The sequence below is a fragment of the Amblyomma mixtum genome, chromosome 3 (genome assembly GCF_055824585.1).
Source record: "Amblyomma mixtum isolate Tamu chromosome 3, ASM5582458v1, whole genome shotgun sequence".
In the NCBI taxonomy this organism is placed as follows: domain Eukaryota; kingdom Metazoa; phylum Arthropoda; class Arachnida; order Ixodida; family Ixodidae; genus Amblyomma; species Amblyomma mixtum.
Window position 1 is genome coordinate 249,866,205 of NC_143014.1, and position 19,243 is coordinate 249,885,447.

The 19,243-nt window shown below is 49.6% G+C and overlaps 2 protein-coding genes across 2 annotated transcripts in view; both read left to right on the forward strand.

Annotated features, from left to right (window-relative positions):
- The first annotated feature begins 223 nt into the window (after positions 1-223).
- On the forward strand, positions 224-1,507 carry LOC149354301 (uncharacterized). Its single transcript, XM_089575955.1, has one exon. It carries the CDS (start codon positions 224-226, stop codon positions 1,505-1,507), a length of 1,284 nt encoding a protein of 427 aa, XP_089432081.1.
- Positions 1,508-4,848: 3,341 nt separating this feature from the next.
- The window catches only part of LOC149354302 (carnitine O-acetyltransferase-like), a 28,777-nt gene continuing 14,382 nt past the window's right edge, over positions 4,849-19,243 (forward strand). The window contains exons 1-8 of the mRNA XM_089577481.1: positions 4,849-4,998; positions 5,804-5,890; positions 7,820-7,938; positions 10,619-10,672; positions 12,866-13,031; positions 13,763-13,940; positions 14,403-14,572; positions 18,965-19,065. Of these exons, the coding sequence (XP_089433607.1) occupies positions 4,849-4,998; positions 5,804-5,890; positions 7,820-7,938; positions 10,619-10,672; positions 12,866-13,031; positions 13,763-13,940; positions 14,403-14,572; positions 18,965-19,065 (1,025 nt within the window). The remainder of the gene's footprint in view (positions 4,999-5,803; positions 5,891-7,819; positions 7,939-10,618; positions 10,673-12,865; positions 13,032-13,762; positions 13,941-14,402; positions 14,573-18,964; positions 19,066-19,243) is intronic.

A 19,243-nucleotide genomic window follows, 5' to 3' on the forward strand; every position in this document is an offset into this window, starting at 1 on the left:
CAATAATAATGAAACGCGCGGCGCAAGGCGACGAAGACGATGAGCTCGCACAGGCGACCGCATGCCGAGAGCACGTTCGGCCTCGTGCCATCGCGCCAGTCTCGAGCTGCAGGCACTGGCACCAGATCGACGCTCTTCCCGAGGGCCGCCTGCTGTGAAGACTGCAGCCCCAGTTCCAGGCCAGGGCGTCGACTGCTGGCAGCACCACCCGATGTAGGCAGCTATGGCGCTCAACCCGACCGCACTCAGCGACGGCGAGCAGAGCCATGTAAGCGCAGAGACCGAGCAGTTTTGGGACTTCTGCTCGATACCTGTGCAGTACGAGTGCGTGGTTCCACCCACGTCGCCACACCAGGACGCGTCCTCGGGCACGAGTGACCTGGACGTAGGGCCGCTGCTTCCACCCACGGACACCTCGGCTAGACGAGCTGGCAACACGCGCCGCAAGAGGGGCTCTGCGAAGCAGCGCTTGCTCCCATACTGCTTCATCTGCGGCCAAGAGTTTAAACAGCCGGGGCATTTGCAGGCACACATGGAGCAGCATGCACCCTTCGCAGGGGATGGTCCGCCGACGGAGTCTCAAGACCAGGCAGCCTCGCTGCGCGATTCCCCGGCTCAGGAGCTTCCGCCACTGCCGCCGCCTCCTGCCCCTAGTTGCAGCGCATCGGACAGTGATGCTCGCCAGGCGCTGCCGTATGCTTGCAGCGTGTGCTCCAAAAGATTCAAGCAGGTAGGCCACCTACGCAACCACCTCCGCCTGCACACTGGAGAGAAGCCGTTCGAGTGCGATGTGTGCAAAAAGAAGTTCACGCAGAGCGGCCACCTGATGAGCCACTCGTGCATGCACACAAACAACCGCCCGTACCAGTGCAAGCATTGCCTCAAGCGCTTCACGCAGAGTGGACACCTGGCCAACCACATGCGGCTGCACTCGGGCGAACGCCCCTACGAGTGCACCGTATGCTCCAAGCGCTTCACCCAGAGTGGCCATCTGTCCAACCACTCTCGCTTGCACTCGGGTGAGCGACCATTCCAGTGCGGGCTGTGCGAGAAGCGGTTCAAGCAGAGTGGCCACCTCAACAACCACATGCGCATGCACACCAGCTGCCGGCCGCGCTCGTGCTCGGTGTGCCACAAGCGCTTCGCCCACGCTGGCCACCTGAGCAAGCATATGCGCACGCACATGGGCGAGCATCCGTTCGAATGCCTTGCCTGCGAGAAGTCCTTCATTCAGAGTGGACGATTGGCCCACTTCGAGGGAACATTGAAGGGCCCCTGCTCCACACGCAAGGGCGGCGGCAGTGAGCCTGCACGGAAAGCTCCGATTATCATCAGGCTGACCCCGGCCCCACCGCAGAAGCCGCCTGAGACCCCGGCCGACTCCCACGAGAGCCAGCCGACCGTCGACACCTCTCCCGGGCCTGCCCAAGGAGTGGAGCTCCGCCGCGTGCCGACTGTCGGCACCCCTCCCGGGCCTGTCCAAGGAGTGGAGCCGCGCCGCGTGTAGACCTCCAACACCGGTGCCAGAGGGAACCGTGGCAGCGCAGTCGTCTACGCCCAGTGATCAGGAAGCCGGGGATCGGGAGGCTAATCGGGAGGCTGATCGGGAAACTGTCCTACCTCCTCTGTGCACAACAAGTGCTCATTAAAACAACACCGAGGTAGCAAAATGGCGACTGGCGCTAAATGGTTTTATAGTTGAGCCTCGTTTTAACGAAGCTCAAGGCGCCCCGCAATTTCTTCGTTGCAGCTGCTGCGACGTTACAGCCGCAGATGACCTAGGCCCAACCTGTCGCATGTCAGCTAGTTTTGTCACCTCGTAGACCGAGGACATCATAGCTGGCGCTTAGCCTGCCGACGTTGTTTATTGAGGGAGCCTTCAACACACGCACCGAGCGCCCTCGTTGCTGCCTAACACGGGTACACCAACCAAGCATGTTAGCCTCGTCAACGTGCGCACGTTTAGTATCGCGACGCCTAGAAAGCGAGTCGTGGAGGAATAATGCTGGAAAGTTCAGGCTGAGACCATCCAGAGTATCTGGCCCAGTTTTCTCGTCGCTGAGCCCGATACCGACCTCGGTGTAGCGGGCGCGCGGAGGTGATTTCATCGCGAATGCCCATTATGGTTTGCTTTCTCTCATGATTCCTAAGCACTCCTGTCGTAACACTTTGCTGCATGACAGAGATGTGTCGTGGAGAATGAGTTTTGTGGACAAAGGGCTGCTGAAGAACCATTTGGTAATTTCGAAAGGCCCTCTCAACTACTTCGAATGCAAATCATGTAAGCTTATTGTTTCCGACAGGGTGCTCAGAGGTATGTCCAAGTCCTTCACTATTAAGATATTTATTCGTATTCAACGCAGCGCCTGCCAATCGCCCCCTGTGTCTTGGCCAATCCCGCGCAGTGGGTACGCACCATTATCTTCTTGAGGGCAACGACAACCACTTTGACTACGGCCGTGTTCTATTCAGCGAAAGTAGACTCGCACTTTCATGTGCCACCGCTCAGAATTATCACCTTGTGAAAATCAGCAGCGTGTCGATACTGCCTGGCACTGGCAAACGGTCAAACCACGCAGCGAAACGCTGCGCCCGAAAAAGCATTTCATGCTCGCGGCGGTCCACGCGCAGCGAGAAAGTTGAAGGATGGTGGTCTCCACTGGCCTGGCAGGCTAATGTCGCGGAGCAGTGGGAAGTGTACGCATTGCGCTGCGCGACATTGCTTAGCGGGTAACATGCTCGCATTGCCTTTAGCATAAGCGTGCAGGCGTCTAATTTTTTTCGCGCCCAAGTCGACGAATCATCTGGAGGAAAGCTGAATTCGTACCCCACTGGAGGCGGGGAAGGTTTTGTGCGGGGCTAGACAGAGCTGATCGCACGCGGTAATTTGTCTGCAGCGCCGAATTGCTAAGAAACCGATGAGCACAGTTACAAATCAATACACACGGCGCGAAATGGCCGGTTACATTCACTTGGCGTTTGTTATATTCATATCCGACCGCAAGAAGAATTTACTTCGTAAAAACGAGTTATGACACAAGGCCGTCAACGGGAGCTTCCAGGGCGAATACCATTTTGTTTTCTTGCGTTGAGAGCCAGCTGGCAGGAAGAGGTTCATTTGTGACCTGTACAAGGACAATTACCAGCTAACCTATTTTATTCGGCTTCTCGTAGAAGCGGTTAAGAGCTTTTCCGTATTCATGGAAATTTTTTTAGAGTGAGTGCAGCATTTAGATTCCCATGCATTTCAAACTGCTTCCATAATTTCTAACAACACAACAGAATATGTTTTGCAGCAGAATAAGTTTTACTGTTTTAAATGTAGAATGCTGCCGGGTCGTGCGGTAGACAGAAGACCCTTTATTTGAGGAGGATACCGCTATTTATACTCTTTAGTCACATGACACTTATATAAGCCAATTACTAAGTACACATCTACAACCACAAGTCAAGACAAACCACTGAACCGAAACAAGAACCGAAACCACATATACGACAGGGAGGCCATGTATTCCTTAGCAGCCGCCACGGTGTAAAGCAGGCGCGTATCCTTCGTCTTCTGTGCGGCGCCGCGGAGGAAGACGAAGTGGCTACCGCACCAGAGGACGAATATAGCGGAATTCCCCCATCATGTGGTGCTTTCTACTGATGCCTCCGTCAGCTGCCAAAAAGCTGCAGTTGGCATCTTTTCGCAGGATTTGGCATGGAGCTATTCTGTCCGCATCCCAGGTTATATCCCCATATTCTTTGCGGAATTTTTGGCTCTTGGAATGGCCCTGCACAAAATTCCGTATCATGTATCTCACGTTATCATCCTGGCTGATTGTTTGTCAGTTTTAGTCTCCCTTGAAACTTCCCAAAAGATTTTTTGTGCCGCTTCCTGCGATTTTTTGTCCCGTCCACTTCAAAGGAGGTCCGTTTTGTCTGGGTTCCTGGTCATGCAGGCATTCATTCCAATGAGGTGGCTGATTATTTAGCAAGGTCAGCTCTTGACGGGCCAGTAACGCATCCCGTCCCGAATTTCAGTCTGCTGGCGATCTCCAGGTTTCAGCGGTTCCAACACATATCAGCCAGGTTACGCGATTCCTTACTAAATACTACTGATTATCAGCACTTAGCGTATAAATGGAACGTCCGTTCATGTAAAAGCAGGCAGTGTGAGGTGTCAATGACGCGACTGCGGTGCAGGATTCCCAGTTTAAATTTATGCCTATGTAGATGTGGGTGGTCACCGACAAACCTATGTGACTCATGCGGGGACGTTGAATCTGTGGATCATTTCCTTCTCTACTGTCCAAAGTTCGCACTTCAGAGAAAGATTTACCTGGAGGTCCCTCTCTCCAGGTTAGGGCTCCCGTTATCTCTGCCAGTGTTGTTATCGTTCGGAGCGAGCGCCAAAGGATTTGCATTGGGCTCAATTTGTGGCAATGTCCATGATTACATAATTGCAACTGGTAGGTTGATTTGCTAACTTTTTTAAAAGTCTTGGAGTTTGTTTTTATTATTATTATTATTCTCGCCAAAATGTTCTTTGTTATTTTACTGCATATATTCTTCTGTCGTTTTTCATGAATATATTTTTCAAAATTCACGCTTGGCTCCGATATTTTGTCGTAATCCTATGGAAATTTCCTTATTTATACCACTATACCTTGGCCAATCCCCCCACGTGGGTATGTGCCATTATAAAGAGGTGAAGAAGAAGAAGAAGAAGATTGGTCGCCGCCTCTGCACAAGCAGCGCACGTGGACGGGCGACGTGTTGATCGCGCTGGGCGCGGCCCGGTGAGCCACCACGGCGGCGACTTGCGGCAAGGAGCCAGCGCCGGTGGACCGGCGCTGCGCCGCCATGGCCCACGTGGCAGTCAAGGGCGTCATGCTTTCGCGCCAGAAAGAGCTGCCCAAGCTCCCCGTGCCGCCCCTAAAGGAGACCATGGATCGGCTCTGGCGCACGCTGCTGCCCATCCTCAACGACCAAGAGCTGCAGGCCAGCCGAAAGGTGCGTCAGTCGTGCGGACCTTCGTCGGTACAAATGTCAAACAGGCAGCTTCGCTCTCCGCACTTTGCGGACACTTGGAATCGCAGTGACGCTTGGTAGACGGAACATTTTGCAGGGCAGGTCGCAGGCAGTGACGCGCTCCCCCGTATATTGCGTGCGGTTCTGATCGTGTGTGGGCCCCGTTTGTCTTCTACTTGACAACTTCGCTGTGCTTCACGTGTCAATCTAAAAATCAAAAGAAACTTTACAATTCACGAGTGCTTCAACATGTTTCAATGACCGTCGGCTTGTGTTGATTATATGGAAAACACTAGAATTATTATTCAGGCTATTAATGAGAAGGGCAAATATTCTGCATGTGTGTCTTGTACAATACCTTATTCATAGAAAGAGAAGAAAAAAGCGCCCCCCCCCCCCTCCGTCGCCCCACGCACACAACAAACACACGCACGCACGAACACGCACGCACATTCACACAAACGGCGTTGTTTGAATCGCTTCGATAACGGCATTCAGCGGTCATTTTGGTATCATCTCCTCTCATTCGCAGTCTCCTTGTGGGTTTCTGAGGTCGAATTGTGTCACTGCCATGCCACCACGCGAGATGAGGCTTTTTTTTGCCGAGTTGCCACGCAGAAAGAAACAAAAAACAGAGAGAGCAGGAACTTGTCTTCCCGTTCCTGCCAGCAGTGCGCAACGTTGCGCCCTTTTGACTGCCGGCTTCGTGGCACCAAGCATGTTCCGAACGATTTGCTCTGGGGAAAAGGTGGATGTACAATCAGCGAGACTTGCTTTTCTTCGACAGGCCATCGATAAATTTGGAGAAAAAGGAGGAGAGGGCGAGTACCTGCACCGGATGCTGACGTACCGGTACAAGCGTATGGACAACTGGGTACGTGGGCGCTGCGTCTTGCGACTAGTGAGAGCATGACCCTTCAAGAGTGAACCTGCTCTACAACGTATAGTAAAAGTGTATCCTTTGTGCCACCAATAGCGGTTCTGCCCCTCGGCTCCTCAGGCACTAGTAACGGACATAGTCTGTGGTAACGACAAATGCGCTTGCGTGCCATGTTCAATTCCGTAGGCGAACAGAGTACACAGAAGAGGGCTACTAGCGACAAGTGAATACTAGCCCAAAAGCGCTGCTTCAGTACGATGCTTTCACAACAGTCGACAAAGAGGACTTGCTGGACAATAAGATGGAACGCTGACGCCATGGGCATTGTCTTTGTTGATGTTTCAGTTTCTTCAGTTCCATTCCTGTTCCAATATTCCTGTTCATCGACCTTTTAATTGTACACGAACATTTGTGCGTTCCGCGCGCACGTGGAACTTTAACATCGTGCAGCTTCAACGAGAGGGTAGGTGACTCATTCTGTGCTTTTGCTTCACGCCTATGGTTTTACACCAACCAGAAAAAGAAGAAAGTCACGGATCACACCTCTCCTTCATCATCGCGTCCCCCCCCTTCCTCCCCTCCCCCGCCTTAAACTGAGCTCTTCTCAACAGTATAGTCACGGCCACACTTTAGCATCATCACCGACACTGCCAGTCGCCCAGAGGACGGCTCTCCTTGTGGCGCTCAATTCCTGCAGAATATTCAAGCACAGCGGGTCAGCACCAGAGCATGCTGCCACTTTAATGCTGCGGACACGGGAAACCGCTTGTGAAACGAGGGACCGCAAGACACAACTTGAAAGAGTGCGTGAAACGAAAAGCCACGTCCGGGGTGCACCTGTGCACCTCTGGCACTGCTCCCGTTTAGAGTGGACGTTTATACAGGGTGTAACTCGAGCCACGCAACTCGAGCCAAGGATTTAAAAAAGGCGGCGCACCGGAGCTGGGTGCTTGCGACCAAAGACATATTCTTTCCCTTCGTGTGGCGAGTCTTGGTGCATTTTTAAATTGTGCTCAATGAGTTTATAAGCTAAGAACAATTATGCAAAATTTTAATATTCGCTTTAACCCGTCCACTTTTTTTCTTTAGCAAAGTATCTCCTACGTGGTCCTTTTCTCCAGCATTAAAAAAAGCCCGCGGAATATGAATAAAAAATGGCTGCGGCTTAGCTCAACTAACCCGGGTTATGCAAGCGAAACTCACGCTTGCATAACCAGCGTGAAGACATCCTGCGGCCTATTGCTGCAGTGCCCTGTGTCTGCCACAACGTTGTCAGCGCAATCGCATGCAGCGCACATCTGTCACTACCGCCACGTAGCTTAAAGCGCGACTGAGGTGCCCACTGTCCCAGAAGCCAGTTATGCGCCTTTCCTTTGCTTTCGAAGCTCCCGTTCTTCATCGGTTTCGGCTACCAGCGTTTGCGCTGCTTATCGACTACTAAACCCATAGCACGGCTGGCAATGTCGACTGAATGATCAGACTCGGCCCGACGTCTGCGAGTACCCACTCTCGAGGGCGTCGGCTCTGGATGACTTGCTTCGTTCATAGCGAGACACTGGAGAGGCAGCGTGCAGAGGTCCGCGAGCGGCCGCGGCGACGGCGGAACGCGCGGCTGCAGCTGCTGCAAGTCACGTGGTACGTCACGTGGTTATTTACGCAGCTCCGCTCCTCCTGTTCAAGTTCATTAGTGCAGACACCGTGAAATCGGCGCCGCTAGGCTAGTATAGAGCTTTCGCTTTAAACACGGGCCGTTAACCACAGTGTCGCTAACGCTGGACGGACGCCCAACTGTAACACCAAATGAGATGCGAAGACATCCGTTGCGCAGACGACAGTCTTTAGCTGCCATGCCTCTGCGAGGAGAGGCGTCCGCGGGTAACGCGTATAGCGCGCCTGTTCTCGTGGTCTGTGTGGACTGCGCAGCTGGACGAGTGGTGGCTGCACTCGGCGTACCTGGATGTGCGGACTCCGTTGCCGGTGCACTCCAGCCCGGCGGCCCTGTTTCCCCGGCAGACCTTCAACTCCGAAGAGGATTGCCTCATGTCAGTGCGCCGCTCCCTGCTGTCGTACTATGCTGCATGCTGTGCGGGTGGGCGGGGCCACGGGCGGGTTCCCGGCGAGGCCAAACCCCCGCGCCACTACCTCTACTGGTCCGCCTCTCGCGCGGTCCGACAGCCATGCGTTTATTTCTTATTTTCCGCCAACAGAGTTTTTTGTGCTTAGGATAGCGCTACCAGGCGGAAATAAGCACTGCAGCGATGCTCAGTTACGCTTGAACAGTGCTGCGGCGTCGTTATATGTGCCATTACCATTTTAAAGGGGCTGCACTGCTACTGAGAGAGAAAGGCTCGCGACTTCAGCCATGTGAAAAGAATTTAGTGAGGGATGCCATAACTAAGGGACAGGAGAAACAACCGCGAACTTAGCTTGACCTATATGGCGGAAGGCACAGGCGTGAGCTGCAGTTCCAATCTATCCCTGGTTTGCCTAATTAGTTCACTTGCCTAAAGATATAAAACACGTAGAACAGATGTATTCGAGCAGAGCTTTGCATGTGCTGGTTGTATTTAGAGAAGACGCGGTTGCTGAAGGATGGTATAATGCACAACAAACTCTGAATGGGGCTTGGCTTGCCACTTAAGAAAATCTATGGCATCCAAAGCGCTCTTGATCAAATATAGGCTATATGGGCTTCGAACAAGATTGTCAGGATAACTCAAAGTAGGACGCTACTGGCTTTCGCTGCGTTCTACTGCTGGATACAACGACGCAAAGCTGGCTTTCTGCCTTATGCTATTTTGCGGTAAACAATATTTTTAGGCCAGTGTTTGTACTCTTGTTCGTGCCATGTACGAGGCGATTAGGCGCCTGTATATACGCAGTTGGTTTGGTTTATTGGGGCTTAACGTCGCAAAGCGAATCAGGCTATGAGGGACGCTGTAGTGAAGGGCTCCGGAAATGTCGACCACTTGCGGTTCTTTAACGAGAAATGACATCGCACAGTACACGGGCCTCTAGAATTTTCGCCTTCATCGAAATTCGGCCGTCGCGGCCGGGATCGAACCCGCGTCTTTCGGGTCAGCAGCCGAGTGCCGTAACCACTAAGCCACCGCGGCGGAGCCTTGTATACACGGAGTTTCGCCTAAGAGTGTCCGCAATTTTCAAAAATGGTCTTTTTGAGTTAGAAACGCGCTTTTTTTCGGCATAACATTGCCAGCGGTGTAGTTCATCAGACTACAGCTAATACGTGCTAACTAGCAGGCTGGTTAGCTAATAGTGAATAGTTAAATTTTTAACTACTACCGTTAGGCTGCTTAATTATTGAGAGGCGTGCAGCCTCTTGTTGTCGCGTGTAGCGCGGTGAAACCAAACTGCAGAGTACAGTAGTTGTTGTTTTGTGTACTACGTCGAAGCTCCTCGCCTGTCTGAAACGACAAAATGTAGGCTCGTACTCGCCACTTTTCTTATTCATTGTTTCTCTTCCCCTTGCACTGTTCTCTGGACACTCCAGCCTCCTAGTTTCTCTTTCTGTATAGCTGGGGCTGTCTTCAAATCGAGATAAACTTAAGCTCTTTTCAACTGCCCTCCTTTTCCACCTAACGTAACTTAAGCATGGAGTGTTATTAGCTGTTATTCTATAGGCAAATCAATACAAACAGGAACCATCATTTATGTTTTGGTCTTTGCATGAGCTCGGATGGTGGTGCCATCATCCTAGCTTATGCGAAGGCGAAAACTGGAAGGGAACGTAATGAAGCGTACGAGCTTAAAAATACCGGAAACAAAAATTGTGTCAGCAGTGAATCCGTTCATCCTTTGGATAGTGAATTTTGATGGCAGGGGACATCGCGCTGATTCCAGGAGAAAGGCACACATTTGTTCTTTTGATTGTTGAGTTTTTTGTACTTGTAACCTTATATCTCGCTATCAGATCGATGCTCCAGTATACAGCTGATTCCTTTTCCTAGCAGTGAAATCAATTGTGAGTAGGCACTTCCTCTCCCTAATCATTACTTCGTATGTGTTTAGCCTCGTACAAACCAGTCCAGCGCGGTTCCCTACACAATGAACAACCAACTAGCCCCTTTCCTGCGTCTTTAGCAGGTTCAGCTAGGTGGCGTAATCTACCGAATGTCCGAGTTCCTTGAGAGGCTTTTTCTGGGTCGCAAATGATCGGGAAATATTCTTGTTTATATATAAACGCCTCCCGTAATGGTTGTAGTTGCGCGCCTTCTTCTAAATACACACTAGTGCGTGCCAATTTTAGAACACTTTCGAATAATTTCGCGGTAGATTCAGGTAGAAGGATTTAAAGCAATTCCTGCGACCTCCGCTCGGGATGCTGCGTACACTTTACAAGACAGCCTTTGAAAGCACCTCAACAAAATCACCTCTTCAGAATCCGCAAGGGTGCTTCTGTGCATAACTGAATGGGATAAAATTGTTCTTAATTACTTAAGGAAAGCAGTGTTTCTATCAGCATGCCACCTGAAAATAGAACGCGATATGCTTTCTATCATTTTGTTGGTAACGAGCAAGTGAAATTATGTGTTTCGAAGAAAACAATTTCAACAAAGGCCACTAGTTGAAAAGCAACGCTGTCCTGAGCAAGCTACCGAAAAATAGCGCAAACTGTCGATGTCCCAGATTCCTTTGCATGGTTGAAAAATAAAGCCTTTTCATGAGCCCCTTCGGCCTCTGCTTTTTCCATGACCTGACCAGATTCGCTGCCAAGTTAACAGCAGCCGTGCTGGAGTTCAAGGACGTGGTCGACAGGTACGCAAAAAAAGGAACCTGTCACATGCGTGCAGGTTGCTGTTGTAAAGATTAAAAAAGTTGGGTTGACCTACATTTGCTTAAAGGGACACTGAGGACAGACTGAAGTCGACCTGTATGAATAGACTACGGAATTCTAGCGTCAAAGAAACCACTCTCACCGAAATATACGCATCCAGGTGTCGCCATCGCCGGCAGATTTCTCAAGTAAACTACATGCGCCGACACCGATTTTTTTTTAGCGGATCCCAGAGGCTATGCTACACCGTCATTCACATCCGAACGGCGGCAACCAGTCCTTCTTGGTGAAGACATCACGAATTTGAATCGAGTGGCCGGAAAATGTTTTATTCAACTTTCGAACCCACAAAAGTTTTTTTTTTTGAGCCGGACAGGGTGTTAATATACCCTGCAAGGCCAGAGAATAAATTTTGAATGAGAACAATTATTAGACGGAGTTGCCCTCAGTGTTTCTTAAACGTGGCATACGGTATTGCGCTAAGCATGGTGTGGAACCGGTTTCACGTAAGCACACAGGGTGTTTCATCTAAGACTTTGTACAATTTTTAAAAATAAGAACAGTGCTTTTTTCGACATTGTCAGGGGTGTAGTACATCAGAATACAGCTAAGACGTGCTAACTAGCAGGCCGGTTAACTAATATTGAACAGATAACTTTTTAACTATTACCGCTAGGCTCCTTAATTATTGAGACGTGTAGCCCAGCGTAAGTATTATCCATATCAGTGTTTAGAAATTCGAAAAGATGGTTACTCTCGACACTGTGACTCAACAAATTTTGGCCATTTCGACCATTTACGTGCACTGAAGAGGTTCCTTTGCCTGCAAGCTTCTAGAAAGCGCGTGTATTTCGCGCGAATTGCCAAAGTGTCTTAAGTCACAGTGCCGACGGTAACCGCGTTTCTAAAATTTAAAATCTCATATGCATATTACTTACCATGGGCTACATGCTTCTCAATAATTAAGGAGCCTAACAGTAATAGTTAAAAAGTCAGCTGACTAGCCTGCTAGTTAGCACGTCTAGGCTGTGTTCTGATGTGCAGCATCTTTCACACTTAGAGGGGAACTGAAAGCACGTGAAGACCGCGCTTTGTGAAGCGCTGCTTCCGACAACCGGATACAATGGACGGCACAAGGCGCATGCGCGGATAAAGTAGCCGGCTTGGCTTATTGCGCATGCGCCTTTGCCGTCGGTTCTCGCCGGCTGTCGGCAGCAGCGCTTCGCAGAGTGCGGCCGTCACGCGCTTCCAGTTTCCTTCTAAGTGTGAAAGAGGCTGTACTACACCACTGATAATGTTATGCCGAAAAAAGCGCTTTTATAACTCAAAAAGCCTATTTTTAAAAATTGTCTTAGGTGAAACACCCTCTATATGCGCGAGGGCTGGCGAAATTACTTGGTCGTCTAATAAGAGATCCAACCACAGACCGAATACTTGTAAACGCTATGGGGCACAAGTGTTTGTTATCCAATTTAACAATTTTAAGGGAGGATCCCATGTCTAGCGAAGTTGTGAAAACGAGCACTGAAAGCGAGGTGCCAGAAACGCACTCTGTGTAAGCAAGCTTCGGGAATAGTTTTAATAAATGCACGGTATCTCAATGAAGTGCGAGATCTTTGCTCTTCCTTTTCTTTTTGTTTAGTCACGTCCGGCGCATAGAAATAAGATTAACGTATAAAAAAGCACTGAGGGAACAAGCTTCGATTCGGCCATACAGGTTCATTGGTGGAAGAGCATGCTTTTCAACTCGCGGACTCAAAAAACTTTAGTAGCTCCTAAATTTGGCCTCTAAAAAATTGATTGCGTAGCGCCAAGTTCAGAACAGGACATGTCAGTGACATACTCTGAGTACAAAAGAGAGCAAAATGTTTGATAGGCTTGTGAACAAAGTAGTACGTGTCATCAAGATTGCACAACTTCAGCTTTTACTATGCGCATAGTGTATCAAGTAAGCGTAAGTCGAAAACGATGGTGTCGTCACATTGGATCTATGTTATTAAGGCTCAAATATGCGTCCTGAGATTTCGGGACCGTCTGAACACTCAATTATGCGACAGTTTTTGCCGCCCGATATAAATCCCCGCTTTGAGGGGGCGCTGAAGATGCCGGGCTGCTCCGCGGCGTCTCTCCTGGTCACAGGCTCGCCACAGCTGCGCCCGTGTCCTCGAACGCAGGCAGGCGCTGCCTCCCGACATGGCGCGGCACATTCCGCTGGACATGACCATGTACTTCAAGATCTTCTCCCTGCATCGCGTGCCGAAGCCCGAGCGTGACGAGATCGTCTCGTACGCTGACGAAGCCGACCCGCCGCGCCACATCGTCGTCATGCACAACAACCACGCAAGTAGTCAGGCAGTCAACGTACGGCGAAGGGAGGGAGATGGGCGCAGCGCCACTAGCGTGCCCGGTCGCTTGCAGGGCGTAGTGTGCACAAAGCCAGAGAGTGTGACGACTGCACTAAAAACAGAACCAAGGGCTCTCTACAAGCCCATATAACATTCAACATTTTTGGACACTAAGCAGACGATGTTTCAACGCGCTCTCAGAGACAAGACTCCAGGACGCACGAAAAGTGATATATAACGCATAGGTCACTTATCCAGCAAAGATCACTTCATCGCACTGTCACATTTCAAAGCATGCGAGTCCAACTTACACCTCCACAAGTGCGGTTACGAGCCACTTGGTAATAACAGAGACGTCAGCGTGAGTTTCAGTTCACCCGTCCTTGAAATTTTTGTCCTCGATATTACACTTCTGTTGGGTTCCCAGCCATGTTGGGTTCCAAGCCATATGGAAGTTCAACCGACGGCAGTGTCGATTTTTTTTTTCTAGTAGCGGATTTGTTATTGTGAAAAGCGTACCCCATTGGTTTTCTATGGCAGTTTTAGCTGTTCGATGCGAGTAATGGAAACACTTTAAAACGAAGATTTCGCTACATATCACAGGAATGGAGCATTATCTTGAATATTTATATAACCATACTTTAAATTTTCGAAATTCAAAATTTTTGTCCAAGAAAGCTGGACTTGAGTGAGCTGCTGACCGCCAGTATGGCGTCGTTGATGCAGCTGTTCCAGATGAACGTGTACAATCAGCACAGCCGCAAGCCGTACAAGGAGCGCGACCTGTACCCGCAGCTGGTGGCCCTCATGAACCAGTCGCGCTCGGTGGGCCCGCCCATCGGCATTCTCACCAGCGACGACCGCGACTCGTGGTGCGTCGCCAACCAGAGGCTGTCCGCCGCCGGTGAGGAGCGCGTGGATGCCGGGAATCCCCCCGCCGGGTTTCCTCACTCTGTTTCCTCCTTCCGGTTCTGGTTCCTCACTTTAGCCCTCATTTCTCAAGTCTATAGTGGTGTCACGTGCTCTCGGATGTCAAAGGGTTAGTGATAAACGTCGCGCTGTGATCGCGGGGCTGAGGTTAAAGTTAGTGCACCCGTCGTCACCGAAGGACCGGTTCTAGAGCAGATGAAGACGTCGCGAGTTTCCAGCTGCCTACAGGTATTCACGTCTCCTCTCTCACTGCGATGCCTAAAGGGTTTCCTTTCATGACCTGCTGACCATTTCTTCAAGCCAGGCTACCTCGAGGGATGCCTGCACGGAAGTGGACAACGCACCTGTTTCTGCGCCAAGTTAGCCGACAGCATGAGGCGCTGTGCTGGGCTCTGGGTTTTTTTGGTGACCGCCTGAACGCTCTCCTCCCTTGCAGGCTGCAACGCGCGGAGCCTGGAGGCCGTGCAGCGCAGCATCCTGGTGCTGTGCTTGGACGAGCCGGGGGGCGAGACGGAGCCGTGGGAGGTCCGCAGCCCGCTGCACATGCTCGTCGGCGGAGGCAACGCCCAGTCCGCCGGAAACCGCTGGTACGACAAGATCATGCAGGTGCGCGCGCCATCGCTGGCACCTTTCTTCTGCTGAGATACCGCCTGGCTAGCTCCTTGCTTCAGACAGGCTCGCATTCACTTTTTCGCGTAGGAAAATGCGAGAGGCGAATTCGCGTTAAAACCGCGTTCGAACCAAGGTTGGCGTGGAAAGAGCATCGGCTGCCAAGCATTAACAGGCGTGCGTGTAGGCGCGTCAATGCAGACATTCGGTTTGAAGCGTGGTTGCAATAGCGCCAGTTCATGAGTGTCTCGATAGGGATAGTAGAATCGAATATGGGGATCAGAGGTCCGAGATGTAGAAAGCCAAGAGCATCAAACTGTGCGAAAACTGAGGAGGGGCGAAAGCGACGATGCTAACAGAAGAGGATATCGTCGCGAAGACAACAGAAACTAAGTTGGGGGGAGCTGTAATTGGATTCAAAGAGGAGACAGATGACGGTGGTGCTGTCTCAGAAAACAGCCTGCGCACGACGCGGAGCGCCAGTGTATGCTGCTTGATGACTGATTCAACCCTATAATGCCCCGGCAATGAAAATGAAGTTCTGAACTAAAGTAGTTCGTTTGATACTGGCGCCTACATTGCTTAAATGTCAAAAACAATTTTCCAAGGAAAAGATATTATGTGTGAAAATAAAACGAACAAATCAGGCTAATTTCTCAGTGCCTAAAGGCATAAAACTGAGCATGGACACTTACTCAGGCAACAATAAACCAATACCAATACTCAAAATCATTCCATCACATACTAATGTGGCAGTCTGATCGTTTCAATTTTAGGTGGTGTTTCGGGTGCAGTAGGTTATATTTTAGCCCGCCTACTGCATCCTTGGCAGCTGATACTTCTACTTTGCTTCCAGAAATATTTTGAGAAAAGCGACTTGGGCTATGTTGTTAAGGTGGGGTAATATTTAGCAAGCACAAATGGACGCTATTTCGATTTCTACCGTCTGATCACTCGATACGTCGAGCATTACAAGGTTCAAGGTAAATATTTTAGTCAAAATAAGGCATTTTCTTTTGCAAAATAACTTACTCAGTAGGTTTTGGTTGGTAAACTCAGTGCACCGGAAATAAAAAGCATATACAAGGCAAATTTCTGATTTGTAGTTGAGAAAAAATGCATCCACAAGTGCTACTGGAAACGAGCTTCCCACATGTATCTGTTAACCCAACCAACATGGCTTAGCGCGCGTTCGGCGCGCAGTGTCGCCAAAAGCACTGCGCAAGAAGCATTCGAATTGCGAAGTCAGCCATCTTTGTTGGCTCAACAGTGATTTTCGGAGAAGCCTGCTTTGGCGAATTTCCAAATAAGAACCGACGTGTCGCGCTGGCTTAAGAAATCGCCAGCCTCATTCTTGCTAAATCATAGCTATGCTATCACGTGGAGCAGCTTTGACCTTTCCACCAGCTGCGAGCACTGCGATGTGGAGTCGGGTGCTCTTTGCAGGATGCAGGCCTGAACCCAGGAGCTATAAATGTTTTATCTTCGCTGGCCTCATTTTTCTACTTTATTTCCGATGTATTAACGCGTGAAACGAGGTCATTACAAAAACAAGTTGAGAATCGGCATTGTGTCCTAACGGTATCCTAATAGTTGGAGGTTAATCAACTGTACTGATCAGTTCGACAGCGCTTCACAAATCAATATAACAAGTTCAGAAGCTAAGATAGGATAGGTAATAATCGCGCGACACAATATTCACAACCAGCACATTTCAGGGTGTTTTAAACTGCAACTAGTTTCTGAATTTCATGCTTCTAGCAATGTTTCGAAGGTCACCCTTCCGAAACAACCGGTAAAACTTTCAAACGCATTTCGTTTTCATTGCTGTTCGCACTGTTTGCATGGCTTGTGCGCACATATTTCAGCACTTATTCACCTTTGTCATGACAGAAATGTTTGATATGAAAAATTTTCTCTAGTAATGCAAATAAAAGAGGTCAGTTTTATTGCTTATTTGCGCACTTTGGTTCACATGACGTAACGCACGCAATCCTCTTGCCCAACAATTCTGGGCAACAGCATTTTTGAACGGGAAAACGTTCATGAACGCAATTTTTTCACACAATGCAAGATTTCACTGCAGTCGTATATCTGAAGATCACCCGACGCAGTTTTGTAGTTTTTCTTCTTCTAACGTTTTTGCTTTCGTCAAAAGCGTTCCCCATTGGTTTTTTGTGGCAGTCTTAACTGTTCGATGCGATCGATGGCAACACTTTAAAAGAAATATTTTGCTAAATATCATAAAAATGGACCACTACCTTCAATATTTCTATAACTGTCAGTGCACGTTAAAGAACCCCAGGTGGTCGAAATTTCCGGAGCCCTCCACTACGGCGTCTCTCATAGCCTTAGTCGCTTTGGGACGTTAAACCCCATAAACCAAACCAAACCAATATTTCTATAACAGTATTGCCGCGAATCTTTGTAGCGTTTGTTTGCTGTGTTTATTTGTTCATGCTTCAAGGCTGCCGGCACGCCGCTTTATCGCTTCGTTGGTGACGCAAGACTCGCCTAGATTTATCTGGATTGATCGCATCCAGGCGGAGCCGATTCTACTTTGGGCCAGAATGTTCTAGTAACTTTCCAAACTTTATCTCGAATGTTCGCTATCAGCTTTAAAAAGAGCACGGCCGACAGCGGCGGGCATTCTGTTCGACGACCGCCGAGCACGCTAGTTGCTACGCCGCCGCCGAGTGATTCAGTTCTTCGCGGGCGCAATTCAGCCCAATTAAACAGTTCCGTTTCGAAGACATTCTCGCTGTTATTCTGTTCGCCGGACTGTAATCACCACTACGTGACAGTACCTTACAATTTTTCAATTTCCAAATTTTTGTCCGAAAATGTTGGACACGATAATATTCTGTTCAATATCAACCAAGGTCTTCACCGATAAGCATATAGTATTTCCAATGTTAATTGAACAAAACCAACCGAAGGGGTCATTGCAAACCTAAAACAAGAATGGAGGGCAGAAAATTGTTCTCTACATGCTGTGAAAATTTCATTCAGCTATACTGAATATCCAGGGCATTGAGTGTCCGACGCGCATCTTCGCCTGGCTGAAATGTCCCGCGCCAGCGCTAACTCTTCAATCCACGGGGTAATGGTCGCTGGGGCAGCCAAGGTAGATGTACTATGGTAGCGTAGGCTGCATAGAAGCCCATACGTTCAAAACATGGCGGCTTATGGTGCGCAGCCAGCGCCATCTTCGAAATGCGTGGACAACTAAAAAGTGACGTCATAATTAAAACAAAAACGCGACGTCGAAATCACGTGTTTTAGTGACGTTATATTCGTGACGTCAGCGTCACGTGTTGCTTGGCGGGAAAAATAAACTGCTGAACGCCGCGACGCTTCAGCGCGACACCCGACACGAGAACGAAGAAAGACACGACGAGTGCCGACCACCAACGCTATTTTTAGGTAGTCAGTTCTCGTTGTGCCTTTTTCCTTCGTCCTCGCCTCACGTCCTTGGGAAAGCGATGAAATGTGACGCCGCCAGACAGGTTATCGCTCGCACATCGTGCAACCGCACACCTCTTTTTTGCGTACGGGGGCCCCATGGCCACATACGATGCCCTTTTGGGGCAAAAGCGACAGAACCGCACCCAACCGAACGAAACTACACAGAAGCGCTGGCAAAATGGAAAAGCGGAAACTGTACACGAACGATGCACACCAAGAACTCGAGCAACAAGCAACGAGGAAAAAGTAGGGCTAGCAGAATCGAGTTTCAAACAAAAGCAAGCAGAATGGTCAAAAGATATGACAAGGGTATGACATCAGAGCACCGTCAACCTTGGCATCGTCCCACTGCCATTGCCGCTGCTATGAGCGAACGGTGTCATAAAAATTTTTACAAAGCAAGCGCTATACTTTCTAACAAAATGCACACAACTAAAACATTTTAAAAAGGAATCACTGCAATTGTTTTTAAATGCTTTTGAAACACAAAATATGTCCTAATTATTTTCCTCTTCTAGTCGTGTCTGTACACTCATTTCATTTTGGCGCTTTAGTTCCACTAATTTGATGTCGCTAGCACTTGGTTCTGGACCGCATTCGAGCTCCGGCTTCGCGACCTATTTCAATTGACCTTGGGGCAGCCTCTTCACCTGTCGCTGACACTCATCTCGCACACGTGAAGGCTTGATCGTTTTTTCTTCCGATGAGCATACGTTGGCGGCGGGAATACGTATTTGCAAAGGCCGGTGCTACAAAGGACCAGAGTGATACCATCCATTTACAAATAATGGGCTAATTACCTATGCTGCTTGGCATACATGCGAGCTTCCTAGTTGCTGGCTGCGAACGCGCTACCAGAAGAGATGGCGAGCGTATGCTTTCAGCCAACAAGGATTCACGCGGCCTTGTCGATTTGCGCAGATCATCGTGGGCACCGATGGCGAGGTGGGCCTCGTCATGGAGCATGCGCCCGTTGACGGCACGGTGGTGGTTCCCCTCATGGACTACTGCTACACCTACATGTGAGCCTCGACCCACTTCGAATCTGCAGTCCAACGCAAGCATTGAGACCAGAGAGTGGGGAAAAAAAAAAACTTCAATACATGCGTGAAAAACCGGGTGTAACTGCTGCCATGCATGAAGTGCCCGCTACACGTGGCCATACGTACGTTGGCGAGTAAAAATGATTAGCACAAGTGA

What these genes read in the sequence shown, in the direction of transcription:
- LOC149354301 (XM_089575955.1), top strand. Translation starts at nt 224, where the DNA reads ATGGCGCTCAACCCGACCGCACTCAGCGACGGCGAGCAGAGCCATGTA.